The sequence below is a fragment of the Brassica rapa genome, chromosome A07 (genome assembly GCF_000309985.2).
Source record: "Brassica rapa cultivar Chiifu-401-42 chromosome A07, CAAS_Brap_v3.01, whole genome shotgun sequence".
Classification (NCBI taxonomy): Eukaryota; Viridiplantae; Streptophyta; class Magnoliopsida; order Brassicales; family Brassicaceae; genus Brassica; species Brassica rapa.
Window position 1 is genome coordinate 50,725 of NC_024801.2, and position 13,749 is coordinate 64,473.

Here is a 13,749-nt window from a genome sequence, read left to right on the forward strand (position 1 = left end):
ACTAATCATAAAATAATCATGGTTTTGATTATGGATTAATCTAGGATTAATTAAGAGTTAATTATGATTAATTAAGGATTAATTATGAATTAATTTCAGAATGATTATGGAAGTAAAATCATGTGAAGTCTTGTTATATTCACTATCCCTAAAGCCCCCGCATTACCGTGACTTGGTCATGCGAATGGAACAAGGTCATGAAGATACGATGATGGGGTAGCTCTTTGGAGACCGTGTACTGCATGACGATGCAGTGTCGGATTGTTCATACCGGACATTCGACAATGATGGTGATGCTAACTCACTAGTCTCGGTTAGCCTTAGTGGTTTCTCGGGTCTAGTATATATATTGTATTTTATGAGTATGGTAACGGGCGGGTGTTGTGGAAGTGATGTTTAAAATAAGAATTCACAATGATGATCGATATTAAAGTATAGTACTAGTACTTGCATGATCATGTATATGCATTTGATAATTGCTTGATTTATTATTGATTGTGTTGTGATTCTAGATTCACTGAGTAAACTAGTTGCTCATGACTCATTTGTGTGTGCAGGTAACCCTTAGGCGGGAGACACTTAAATCTTTTGGACGGAAGGAGCGGCCAACCAGCGGTAGTATTTTGTTGTCCTTGCAACGTACATTTTGATGTATATTTACTTAAAACGTTGTTGGGCGATAGGCCGTAGGGAAAACTATAACACTTTGTAAGATGTTTAAAGTAAATAAATAATGTATAAAAGATGTTTATAAATCACGAGTTCTCATATGATATTAGTCCTTGTCCGGGACGAACTAACTATCGAATATTGCTTTATCGGGTTGAAAAGCCTAGAGTAATATCCGATAGGAGTGTCTGTGTTCTTTGGTTGTTGGTCTAAGGTGATCGGATTTATTTCGAGAACCTCGGGTCGACCATCAGGGAACATCGACCGTGTCATTTCCGGTTATCTACGATCGGGGGTGTCACAAAGGTGGTATCAGAGCATGGTTAAACGATGCTTGAATGGGACTTGTTTCAAATAATTTTCGAGTCGAAAATGTGTCGCAAGGATAATTAGGATATGCTGGTTTGTTCCTTCTTTTAGAAATAGATAGACCTGGGTAGAAACTTACCATGATCTTTCGTTGCAGATGCCACCGAGAAGAGCACTCTTTGGACGCCGTGGAGGTCCAAACCTCCCAATTTCGATTTCATCATCTTCAGACTCTTCGCCGCCATCTACTCCGGCACCACTTCCGACTCCTAGCTTTGATGCTACACCTTCGGGCTCTAGCTTTGAGACTGACCCGTCTGAAGGGTCATATGATCAGACACCGGTGCACATGCCTTTGTCTCCAGACCCGTACTTTATGGACATCGAGGTGGATGTGGTACACGATAGTCCAGTGCACGGAGATCATCCCGCAGCTCCTGCATCTCCTGCCGCTCATTTTCCACCAGCCCCTGCTGCACCTATTCCGGCAGCACAACCTGGACCAGCTCCAACTGATCCAGCTATAATAGCACTTCTAGAACTGATGGCTGAGATGGTGAATTTGCAACATCAAGCATTGAATGCACAGCGTGAAGCACAGCGTGCTCAGCCAGCTCCAGTACCTACCACTTCTCATCCGGACTTTCTGAAGATAGTCATGATTATGAAGAACTTGGGGACGAAGCGTTAACAGGGAGGCACTGATCCCTTTGAAGCTGATGCATGGCTGCACAATCTCGAGCAGAACTTTGCTGCAACCCGTTGTCCGGTAGAATTTAAGAAGGACGTGGCTGTTTACTATCTGGAGAAGGACGCCATCAGTTGGTGGTTATGCGTAGAGAGGAACTTTGGAGACTTCAATCTGAGTTGGGCTGACTTCCGTACAGCATTCGTTCGAAAGTACTTCCCACCGGAAGCCCGTGATCGATTGGAGATTAAATTCATGGAGCTAGTTCAGGGAGGATTATCTGTTAGGAAGTATGAGGCAGAGTTCACCCGTCTCAGGAAGTATGTCCACTATGGTCGAGAGGACGAGATGATGATTATCCGTAAGTTCCTTCGAGGACTTAACCCATATATCAGGAGCAGACTTGAGGCAGTAGAGTTTCATAGGCTTGCTGATCTTGTTGAGCGTGCTGTGAACGTGGAGGAGGCCATTGCTGCTGAGAGAGCTTCTTCTAGCCATTCTGCACAACCTAGACGTCCATCCGTTCAAAGTCAGCCTCAGCCACATTCTCCTATGCCGCGAGGACGGGGAGGTAGAGCTTTTCGGGGAGGTCGATCTGGAGATCCTAGACCTAGAACCCCAACTTGTTTCACTTGTGGCCAGCTGGGCCATGTTAGGAGAGATTGTCCGACCGTGGGACAGTTCCAACCGGCTGTACCATCTCACATCACTTGTTTCACGTGTGGAGAGCGAGGACATTACGCGACATCATGTCCACACACTCATCTTGCTCAGCCTGTTGTTACGAGTGCTCAACCCGTTGTACCAGTTAACCCACCTTTACCCTTACCTCCTGCTAAGCGTCAAGCCACTGCTGGTAGGGCTTATGCTTTAGAGTTACCAGGACCATCCGGACCACCTCAGGGTCCGATTTCAGGTTTGTTTTCCTAACCAATTGAGTGTTGCATAATTTTTAAATGATTGGTAAATTGGTGATATAAAAAAAAATAGTATAAAAGTTGTTGAGTAAGTAATTGAAGGGAAAGTCAATTATTGTCAGCGACTTTGCTTGTGGGTGGAATATCCGCCCAATCCTTTTCGATTTGGGAGCAACACATAGTTTTGTAGCTCCCGAAGTAGCATCATGATTCGATGGAGAATTCACTAAGGTGAATTTATCCATTCCCGTTCTCCTGGAGATCAAGTTCTTGAAACTGAAGGTGATTGGCTGTCAAGTTACCGAGCTCACCTTGATTGTGGTCGAAGGAAGATTGTTTTCGAGAGAGATACCCAACCCCCTTTAGCTTACCATGGCATAGTACCAAGTGTTGGAGCGTCATTAGTGTTAGCACTGAGAATTGAAAACCTTTTGGAGAAGGGTGAAGAAGTATACTTAGTGACCTTAGTTGTTGGACCAGTAGAAGACGAGAAAGAGCAGAACATGGAAGAAATACCAGTAGTCAGAGAATATGAGGACGTGTTTAAGGAATTAGAGGGATTGCTGCCGTCTAGGAATAACTCCTTTAGTATAACCTTAGAACCCGGATCCGCTGCAATAGCAAAGGCACCATACCGAATTGTCGCTAGAGTTGGAGAAGTAGCCTATAGACTAGAACTTCCACCCGATATGCCTATGCATCCGGTATTTCATGTATCGATGCTATGTAAGCATATACCAGATCCAAATATGGTCGAGCAGCAGCGACCAGAGGACTTGCAACCTAACCTCACCTATCCTGAAGGTCCTTTGCGGATAGGCGAGCGTCGTATCAGGAAATTGAAGAATAGGGAAATTTTGCAACTTGAAGTATTGTGGGGAAAGCGACAGAGAGTTGTTATAACATGGTAGGATGAAGATAAGTCTGAGCTGATTACCCATAACTCTTCTCAGATACCCCAGTCGTCCAGTAAAGGGTGTACACTTGTATTTTGAGAATTCGGGGACGAATTCTTTTAAGGGGGGAAGAGTGTAATAACCCTCACGAGCCAATAAATTTTTGGTAGAGAAAAATCCCGCTCAACCAGTTTTTAGTTGGTTCGACCATGATTAATAAAAATAAAAATCGACCCGGTAGATTAATTTCTCGACGGGACTGTCTTGTGGTCGAAAGACCTTCATTTGATAGTTTGGCCGAGTCTTAAATATTTTGGTCGGATTTTTATTAAGCTGGACGAGACTTTCCGGGAACAAGACGAGAGACAAAGACAAGGAATATTTGGTTGAAAAATTATTTAAATGATCGACCAGCTGCCTAATTAATTTTGGACCAGACTCATGTATTCCACCAGCTTGTTTGCTCAGTATTTAATCACATGACTTGCACCTGTCTGCTTACCTAGCTTCTTCAGTATCTGGCACATGACAATCACAAGCTGCCTGTGTGCTTGTTTCCTTACTCTTTGATTAATTTTGATTGGCTGGAGACTGCTTCATGGGAAGGAAAGGACAGTGTGCTGCAGATGATAAAGCAGGTTGCCAACTGTCTGCTCTCAGCCAAGCTTTGTTATGAGCTAAACCCTCAGGTGAAGCAACCACAGCTTGTATTTAACCCTCCTCCAGCTGCTTCCCACGTTCAGAACCCTGCAGAAAAACCTAGAGAATTTCAGTGAGAAAGAGAGAAAGAAGAACAGAAAACTCAGTGAGAAAAATCAAGAAAAAAATTGGTGGTGACCTAATATTCAACCTTAGCTCAGTTTGGTTCTTGAGAAAGATCAGAAGGTGAGATTTTTAAATAAAACCCTAGACCTAGTTGAGTTCAGATCATGATCAGACCTTGATCTTTCTCTTTGATCAGTCCAGCCACAAGCTTACCTTGGAGAAGAGGATCAGCTGAGGCCATCTAGTCCTTTGGTTTGTCTTGGTAAGCTTTGGTCTCCTAGCCTCAGTCAGTATCTGATCAGAACAGTTCATGGCTACCTTAGATCTTGGTCGGATCAGTTGTATAAGTTATGATACAGTTCAGGTCTTGTTTAGTTTCGGTTTGAATCCATCTCCTAAAACAGTTTGCTAAGCTGTTATGGATTGATTGGAGAAACGAAACTAAACTCAGTCTGATCTTGTCTTGAACTGTTGTTAACTGAATAGAACTGAACTGATCTGATCTGGTATGAAAGGAACCGAGCTTGAACTGATTTGATTTAAGTTGTTTAGCTTGAACCGAACTGTCGGATTGTTGATGTTCTGAACCCAACCTTACCCTGTTTTGATCAGCTAAGGTGTGGAGCTTTGCTAGTCCCATCTATCCATTCAGTCTCTTGGTAAGCCACAATCAAGTGAGTCAGATGAGTTGTTGAGTTAACCATAGTAACCGATCAGAACCTTGTCCATTCTCAGGTCCATTCAGCTTTGTTCAAGAGGAACTCAAGTATTGTCCAAGCCAGTTTCAAAACTGTTCTTTAGGTGAGTCTAGACAGATGTTGAGATAGATCATGAATGAGTCCTTGATTAAGTTAGTAAAGTGTCTGAATATTTAAGAATGGTGTTGTGTTTACTCATGCTAAACACTTACACTTAAAGAATAATTTTAAAGTGAGGTTAATCCTAATCTTAGTACTTGTTCTCAAGTACTAATCATAAAATAATCATGGTTTTGATTATGGATTAATCTAGGATTAATTAAGAGTTAATTATGATTAATTAAGGATTAATTATGAATTAATTTCAGAATGATTATGGAAGTAAAATCATGTGAAGTCTTGTTATATTCACTATCCCTAAAGCCCCCGCATTACCGTGACTTGGTCATGCGAATGGAACAAGGTCATGAAGATACGATGATGGGGTAGCTCTTTGGAGACCGTGTACTGCATGACGATGCAGTGTCGGATTGTTCATACCGGACATTCGACAATGATGGTGATGCTAACTCACTAGTCTCGGTTAGCCTTAGTGGTTTCTCGGGTCTAGTATATATATTGTATTTTATGAGTATGGTAACGGGCGGGTGTTGTGGAAGTGATGTTTAAAATAAGAATTCACAATGATGATCGATATTAAAGTATAGTACTAGTACTTGCATGATCATGTATATGCATTTGATAATTGCTTGATTTATTATTGATTGTGTTGTGATTCTAGATTCACTGAGTAAACTAGTTGCTCATGACTCATTTGTGTGTGCAGGTAACCCTTAGGCGGGAGACACTTAAATCTTTTGGACGGAAGGAGCGGCCAACCAGCGGTAGTATTTTGTTGTCCTTGCAACGTACATTTTGATGTATATTTACTTAAAACGTTGTTGGGCGATAGGCCGTAGGGAAAACTATAACACTTTGTAAGATGTTTAAAGTAAATAAATAATGTATAAAAGATGTTTATAAATCACGAGTTCTCATATGATATTAGTCCTTGTCCGGGACAAACTAACTATCGAATATTGCTTTATCGGGTTGAAAAGCCTAGAGTAATATCCGATAGGAGTGTCTGTGTTCTTTGGTTGTTGGTCTAAGGTGATCGGATTTATTTCGAGAACCTCGGGTCGACCATCAGGGAACATCGACCGTGTCATTTCCGGTTATCTACGATCGGGGGTGTCACAGCATAGCTTTAGACGAACGGTTCGGCTAGTTAGTTACATGTTTTGGTCAACGTGTCCCTTTTCTTAAGTAAAATCAAGTGGAGAGAGAGATCTGAAGAAGCAAAAGCTCTCATCCCTCCCTTTAACCATCAATTCATGGCCTCTTTCGATGAGGGGGACTTCCCCGCTCAGACCACCCATTCTCCGTCCCAACCGGACAATTTCTTCATGAGCGACCACAATATCTCTGAGGCCCATCCTCCACCCTCGACTCAACATTCGTTGAATCGAGATGGAGATGGAGATGATGATTTTGGATCTGAAAATAATCCCGCCTCCCCCAACCATGCCAACGGCAACGACGACGCGTTATTCGCCTCCGACGGGCCATTCTTACGCCTTGAGTGGCGCTGGTCAGTAAAATTAATTAGGGCTGGCTGGTACTTTATTGGTACCAATGTTCATATGGGAGAGATTTAGTAAAATTAATTAATGTGTATCTTGTAAGCTTACAAGTAGATATCAGTTTACTCCATCAGAGTTCATTTACAATCTGATTATGATTCAGAAAGAAGAACCCCCCCCCCCCTCCCCCCAAGTACCACATGTCTTGTCTTCTTTTCATGTACCAGTTAGAGTGGAACCACCATACATATATTAAATAATCTCTCAGTGATTTCGATACTGATGTTTTCCTTCAGCCTAAACGCCATTCACCTTGAGGAGAAGGAAAAGAAAGAGAAGGAGATGCGCAATCAAGAAGGCCTTCTACGAGAAAAGAGAGAAGACCATCGAGACCAAGAAGGCTGATAACCGCGAAAGGGAGAAGGTAATTAAGCAGAGCTATTAATTAAACTCACACAACTTCATGCATGCCAGTTTTGACTTTTGATTTGCCTCGCTTTCCAGCTTTACTGAGTGAACCAAGAGAAGTTCCACAACGAAGTTGACAAGCATTACTAGAAATCCATTCCAGAGCGAGCTTATCTCGCGTGAGGTTCCCAACATTGACAAGAAGCGAGGGAAAAATGATCCCGACAAGAAACCATCCATGATTGTTATCCAGGGTCCTAAACCTGGGAAGCCCACCGATCTTGGGAGAATGAGGCAGATTTTCCTCAAGCTCAAGACTAATCCACCACCCCACATGATGCCTCCTCCGCCCCCAGCCAAAATGCCAAAGACGGAAAACCTGCAGCGGAAACAAAGGGGGCAGAAGAAAAACATGCTTCACCTGAAACAGTGAAACCAGCGGTTGTTGCAGTTGACTCGGGAGGGGGTGAGAAACCTGAGACTGCTGCTGCTAGAGCTGTAAACTGGGCTAGCCCACGTCCATTAGCTCATATCTATTTATCCATCCCCTATATATTATTTGAGAAGCATTATAACTTTTTTTGTAGCCATGTGTCATCACTAGAATGATTCTTAGAATTCTTAAAAAATAGGTTGGTCCATCTAAATATATAATAAACTTTTTATTAAACTAACCATAAATACATTATTAATGTGCTTCATTATTTCCTTAAATAAAATTATGGAATTTCCTAATGTGGCTAAAGTATATATGACAATTAATGATTTTGAATAATAAAGATTTGATAAAAATAAGGGTGTCTTATATTATATTTGTTTAATTTTAAACTATTAAAATAAATTAAAAAACCATAGTAACCATATAATAAAAATTAAATTTTTTCTTTGTATGTTATATTTTGAATTTTTAAAAGCGATTATGAATTACTAAAATTGTTAAAAATTTTATATTCAAATTTTGTGATCCATGGTTTGAATTTTTTGATATGCCTTGATACAAATAATTAAAAAATCATATAAGTTTAAAGTCTCGTTTAATAAGTATTAAAAGTAAAAGATATATATATCATTTTAAATTATATTATATGACCATATAAAAATATATAAATATCTTAATTTTGAAATTTACTGTGAACAATTTGTTTTTGATAAAAAATTTGAAAAATATTGACAATTTAATTTTTAAAAATATTATAAATCACTTAAACTATTAATCTCACAGTAAAAATTTGTTATCAGTAATTTAAATTTTTTGCTATAACACATACAAATGATAAAAAATATATGAGCAAAAATTAACATTTAATAAATATTAAAATATACTATATATATGTTACTATCATTTAAATTTAATTATATACCATATCAAATAGAAAAAATATTTTTTTGATTAATCAAATTTATTATATGTTCTCACCAATTTAATTATATAAGTAGTAGTTACCATTATTTTAATTATTCAATATATATTTTTTATTTTCATAATATGTTAGAAACATATAATATAAAATATATATATATATATAATGTTCATTCCGCGCAAGGCGCGGATCTTAACCTAGTTTATTATTGTTTGTGGACAAAGAGTGACCATGTCCATTAGGAACCATGCCCACTAAGGACTACACCTACTAACACCCATGTTTACATAGGCTGCCATTAAGTCCATAATAGACCATATAAGAAAAGTTTGAATTTTAATCTATAAGCCTACAAATTTTACGGTTTTGACGGAAAACTCGATTTTGCGGTTTCAGTGAAAAAATCGATTTTGCGGTTTTGTCGGAAAAACTTGGTTTTGACGGACAAACTTGATTTTGCGGTTTTGGCAAGAAAATTTGATTTTCCAATCTTGCAAGGAAAACACGATTTTTTTATTTCGGCGGGACAACTCGATTTTCTATTTTTGGCGGGAAAATTCGATTTTACGGTTTTGGCGGAAAAACTCTATTTTGCGGTTTTGGCAGAAAAATTCGATTTTGCGGTTTTGGTGGGAAAACTCGATTTTGCGGTCTTGGGTAGAAAAGTCGATTTTGCGATTTTGGCGAAAAAACTCGATTTTGCATCATGCTACCTCTGGAGAAGGTGAGAAACATGTGGTTGTGGCTGTGGCTGAGGGAGCCAAGGCACAGTGAAGGAATAGAGTTTGTTAGCATTACTGTTATGGTGGAGAAGTTGGTATTGAAGTCACAGTAGCTGCATGCGGGGAAAAATAAGAAGAGGTAAACATGTGCACATAGAAGCTTCGATTCGGAGCCGTTCTGTGGCATACGATACTCTTCTGGAGCGAGAGAGAATCTTAGTCCTTTGTTATGATTTTCTATTTCTTATTGCTTATTTGTTCTGCATAATTTGGTGATGAGGATATTGTCTGGGATGACGTTCACGTTAATCATTTTGATTCCACGTCTTATATTTGCAAGACTTGAGGATTTTCAGTTACAGGTTGTTTGTTGGATGAATAATATCTATCATAAGTTGTCTGTCAATAGTTTGGGTGGTGAGAGTGTCGTGATTGTGTGCCATGTTAACATTGTTCTCCTAGCTGACCTGACGGTCCGGAAAATAATGGCGTGGAGGCACGTGGTGGTGAGGTCTAGTTGTTTCGTCTGTTTCCAGACACTCTAAAGGTATGTAGGAGCATGTTAAGGAATTAATAATGCCTCCCCTCAATGAGAGAAATGAAGACACTTGGGAAATTATTACATCGAAAGAGTCCCCAAGTTGTTCTCATTGGAAAAAGGCGTGGGGCTCGCAAAAGAGTTGGAAGAGAAAGCAATGAGATTTTGCACACTGTGGTAGCTATTATTATGCATTTGTAGGCTGTCTCATTATATAATAATGTCCCACAAATGACACTAAATATGATAATACAGTACTTTACTCCTATCGCCTTTTACAAGGTTTAGAAGGAAATAAGAAAAAATATTGAAAAAAGGATTACATAGAGAGTAGGTCCAACATTAGTAAGTAGTAAGTACTGTAGTAAGTAGTCACAGAATCAAGCTCTGATGGCTTCATTCACGAACACACATAAACACAAGCCCAAAGAAAACAGAAAAAAAAAACAAGGGAAGAGGGAGGAGAGCATCCTCTCACTCTCACTCACTCAGTATACTCACCGATTCTCTCTCCCGACAAAAAAGAAGTGAGGACAGAGAAATGGGGGTGGGGAGCTTTCAGTTTAGTTAGAGGACAGGGGAGAAGTTGAGGCGGGAGGTGTAAGTAGCTTTGGGAACCCATTTTTTGGGGATGACGTCGGCTGCGGACAGCGTTTTGTTGTTTGACAAAGTGGTGAGCTTAACGGAGAGTGGTCCCTTTAGTGGTCCTCCGACGATGCACCAGTTTGCTCCCCATATGTGCTTCATTGCTATCCACTCCTTCGACCCCGCCTGCATTACAAGAAAAAAAACGAACTATAAGTAAAGAAGAAAAAGAAGGAATTGTTAAAAAAAAAAAAAAAAAGAGGATGCTAATTAATAAAGGAATATTCATACTTGACGAATGTGCATAGAGCCAATGTCCCCTTCTCCGTCTTCATACTCAATGAGAAGAGATAACCAATAAGCTGTTGATCCTGCGTTCACGTGGAATGCTATGTTCTTCTCTCTGTATTTGCATGCCGTCCTGTTTTTTTTTTACCAACTAGTTTAGCTCAATGTAACTACGTTAGTTATAAAAAAAAAAAAAAAAGACAGACAACCAATGTAGTGTGTGTGTGTGTCACTGTGTCAGAGCATCCAGAGTTATGTTGTGCGTGAGTCATATATAGTCAACAGTCAAACTATGGGACCATCGAAAACCAGAACGCCGTTAAAGCTAAACCTATTTGTTTACTCCTTCCAATGTAAAATAAAATAAAATAATACATAAAACACACACACACTCATTTGTTCGTTAGCATTTAGCAGTCATTGATCAATATATTTAGCGCCAACAAAAAAGGAAGAAACAGTGGTTACTGGCGGTAGAGGACGGAGATGAGGCCGCGGTTGCGCATGATGCCGGAATGGCCGGGGATTGACAGATGGCCGAATGCGGCGCCACTAAGGTCAAAGTGAGTGTGCTTTGCTCGAGCAGATGGTCCTGACGGTGACTGGTCTGTGACAATTATTGTGACTGCTCTCTTTGAGCAGATGGTCTTATCCAGGCACCTGACCTTGTAGCAAGCGCCGCAGCCTTCGCCGCTCTTGAACAGCAACGGACTCACTGCTCCAACACGAGCCTTGAACGGCTTCACGTCCACCAGCGACCCGTATCCGCATGCTCCTCCTGCGTTTCATTATTATATTGTTTTAGTTTCTCAATAAAAGCCTAAACTTTTAGGGTGCAACTGGAATGTTATTTTGTGGAATAAATTTGTTTGGAATGCATCATTCCATGAGATTCCAAAAAATATTTACCAGTTACAATGAATAACTTTCCAAAACAATTCCACACATCCCATTTTTGGAATGAATCAAAAACAAAAATCCTTTGTAAAATCCATTCTTTTTGTTCCATAATATAAACTTTCGTGAAAGATGGAATGAATGGAATCAACAATTCCATTATTAATTTCAGTTTCTATTCCATTTTACTCATCATTCCATTTTTTCTTATTCCACAAATATTCATTCCTTTTATTCATAGCATTCCTATTAAGAATAACCAGTTGCAGCCTTAATTTGTTGAAGTAAAAAAAAAAAATCAAGATCAATTGTGGCCAAGTATCCAAGTAAAAGAAAGAAGAGGGTGTAGGCGGTTGTTACCGCTGCTGCCGTCGCCTTCGGGACTTCCGTACCAGGTGGCGGTGGCGGGGAGCCAGTGAGGGGCTGATCTGTGGCGATTAGAGTGAGAGGCGGATGCGTCTCCTCTCGACAGCAGCTGCAAGAACAAGAAGCAGAGTGTCGATAGGAGCTGCATTTCCACCGGCTATACCACACTTCTATTGGTGAGCAAGCAGAATCTAAATGGAGTGAGAGAGAGAGGGTGTGTGTAGTTTGGTAAAGGAAAGCGAAGGAAGCCTTTTTGCATCAAATCAAAATGCATTGTGTTTGTGCCAGTTATGACCCTGAGTCCTTCTCCTTATTTACGAAAGGTATGCCATTGATGGACCCACTGACAGTTAGGGCCTCGATTCCACACGATCCCGTAGGGTAATGCATGTTTATGCAATTATTTATAAAAAGATTCGGCCGTTGAAGTCTTCTTTTGGGAGAAAGATTCTTCTTGTGCTTCTGCTAAGAAAAAGAACCCGTTGTTCTCTTCTTGTTACTTAAGTTCTTTATTCGAACAGGTAATAATGTGGTCGAACTGGTTGAATATGTGAGGATATGTGCCGCTCAATAGTATGTATGATGTTTCACTTGTTGGGACAACATTGAATTCACTAGCTAACGGATTTATCTTCACATCATTGAACTCATTGCTCGCCAGCATACAAGTTATGTGTACTACTTACAACAACAAACAAACAACTTCACCTTTTTCATGCATCTCTGAAGAAGAAACAAAAAAATCTTTATCAAAAGATTGGTCAAGGTCACTGAAAGGAGCTATAGATCAATAACATCTTTCAATAGACACGATAAGATTGGAGAAACAAAATCTTGTTCGCCAATCTTTTTCCCACAGACACAGCGACAGCGCATCAACCATTTCTACGATATAAAAATAGTAAGAAGACGGGGCTGAGACACCAACATGTTTCAGGTTCGATCCACCTGCTGCGCGAAACTAAGTCACAATTATCCTGGTCACCCAACACGGATATGGGCCCATGCTTTAGGGCCCATTTGAATACCCGGAGAGAGGGTCTATCCGTGGGCTGCACCTCCCCTTGGGGATTAGTCTGGGCTTCTCCATGGGCCTGGGATACCCCAGGTTAAAAAAAAAAAAAAAAAAAAAAAAGTATTATTTTTCATAACTGTTTCTGAGTTTCATATTTTCTTTTAACCAAGTAACTAACAACTAATCGTCGACCAAAAAAAAAAAACTAACAACTAATCATACCTCAATGAGGCCATTATTCACTTTGATTTCCGTCTACATTTATTGTTAAAAAGAAGAAAAAAATGATATTGCAATTGTAATTTCTAGGGATGGGCGTTTGGGTACCCATTCGGGTTCAGTTCGGATCTAATCGGGTTTCGGATTTTCAGATTTAAAGATTTCAGCTCCATTCAGGTATTTCTAAATTTTGGTTCGGGTTCGGTTCGGATCTTTGCGGGTTCGGTTTGGGTTCGGATAACCCATTAAATTATTTTTAAAATTTTAATATTCATTATATGCTTAAAATTTCTCAAAATCTATATAACAAAATAATATATTACATATAAATTTGTATAATATATGTTAAAATACCTAAAATTAACATATAAATTGGTTTGATTTAAATATTTGGATAGAAAATCAATAGATATTTCAAGCATTTTGGTGTTTTGAATATATTTTAGCTATTTTAGACATTTAATTTTGACTATTTATGTATATTTTCAAGTATTTTAGATAATTTAAAAGTATCTTATATATTTTAGATGTTTTTAATATATATTAAATCTAAAAATAAGTAATATATTTAGGTATATAAATCTATTTCAGTTACATTCGGGTATCCGAGATATTTCGGTACGGGTCGGGTTCGGTTTTGGTTCTTTAGATACCAAAATTTCAAACCCGTTCGAATATTTAATCAATTTCGATTTGGGTTTAGTACTATTTTTTTAGATCAGGTTCAGTTCGGTTCTTCGGATTCGGGTTTTTTGTCCGACCCTAGTAATTCCTTTTTTTTTA

General features: G+C 39.3%; 3 protein-coding genes across 3 annotated transcripts; 2 read left to right on the top strand and 1 right to left on the bottom strand.

Moving 5' to 3' along the window:
• Window positions 1-1,135: 1,135 nt before the first annotated feature.
• LOC117126613 (predicted GPI-anchored protein 58) lies at window positions 1,136-1,669 on the top strand. The gene has a single exon (XM_033275098.1). The coding sequence runs from the start codon at window positions 1,136-1,138 to the stop codon at window positions 1,667-1,669; it is 534 nt and encodes a 177-aa protein (XP_033130989.1).
• A 4,649-nt stretch (window positions 1,670-6,318) lies between these two features.
• Window positions 6,319-7,408, top strand: LOC103828244 (clathrin light chain 1). The gene is made up of 3 exons (XM_018652852.1): window positions 6,319-6,575; window positions 6,892-6,991; window positions 7,139-7,408. The coding sequence occupies exons 1-3, from the start codon at window positions 6,319-6,321 to the stop codon at window positions 7,406-7,408; spliced, it is 627 nt and encodes a 208-aa protein (XP_018508368.1).
• Window positions 7,409-10,163: 2,755 nt separating this feature from the next.
• On the bottom strand, window positions 10,164-11,880 carry EXPB1 (expansin-B1). The gene is made up of 4 exons (NM_001302009.1): window positions 11,727-11,880; window positions 10,938-11,247; window positions 10,473-10,602; window positions 10,164-10,367 (listed from the first exon to the last, which is right to left on the bottom strand). Exons 1-4 carry the CDS (start codon window positions 11,878-11,880, stop codon window positions 10,164-10,166), a joined length of 798 nt encoding a protein of 265 aa, NP_001288938.1.
• Between the last annotated feature and the right edge of the window lie 1,869 nt (window positions 11,881-13,749).

Excerpts from the sequence above, each read along its gene's own strand:
- LOC103828244 (XM_018652852.1), top strand. The coding sequence starts at position 6,319 with ATGGCCTCTTTCGATGAGGGGGACTTCCCCGCTCAGACCACCCATTCT. Across the intron at positions 6,576-6,891 it reads TTACGCCTTGAGTGGCGCTG|GAAAAGAAAGAGAAGGAGAT; the intron begins GTCAGTAAAATT and ends CTTGAGGAGAAG. Across the intron at positions 6,992-7,138 it reads ATAACCGCGAAAGGGAGAAG|AGCGAGCTTATCTCGCGTGA; the intron begins GTAATTAAGCAG and ends AATCCATTCCAG.
- EXPB1 (NM_001302009.1), bottom strand. The coding sequence starts at position 11,880 with ATGCAGCTCCTATCGACACTCTGCTTCTTGTTCTTGCAGCTGCTGTCG. Across the intron at positions 11,248-11,726 it reads CGAAGGCGACGGCAGCAGCG|GAGGAGCATGCGGATACGGG; the intron begins GTAACAACCGCC and ends AATGAAACGCAG. Across the intron at positions 10,603-10,937 it reads ATCTCCGTCCTCTACCGCCA|GACGGCATGCAAATACAGAG; the intron begins GTAACCACTGTT and ends AAAAAAAAACAG.
- LOC117126613 (XM_033275098.1), top strand. The coding sequence starts at position 1,136 with ATGCCACCGAGAAGAGCACTCTTTGGACGCCGTGGAGGTCCAAACCTC.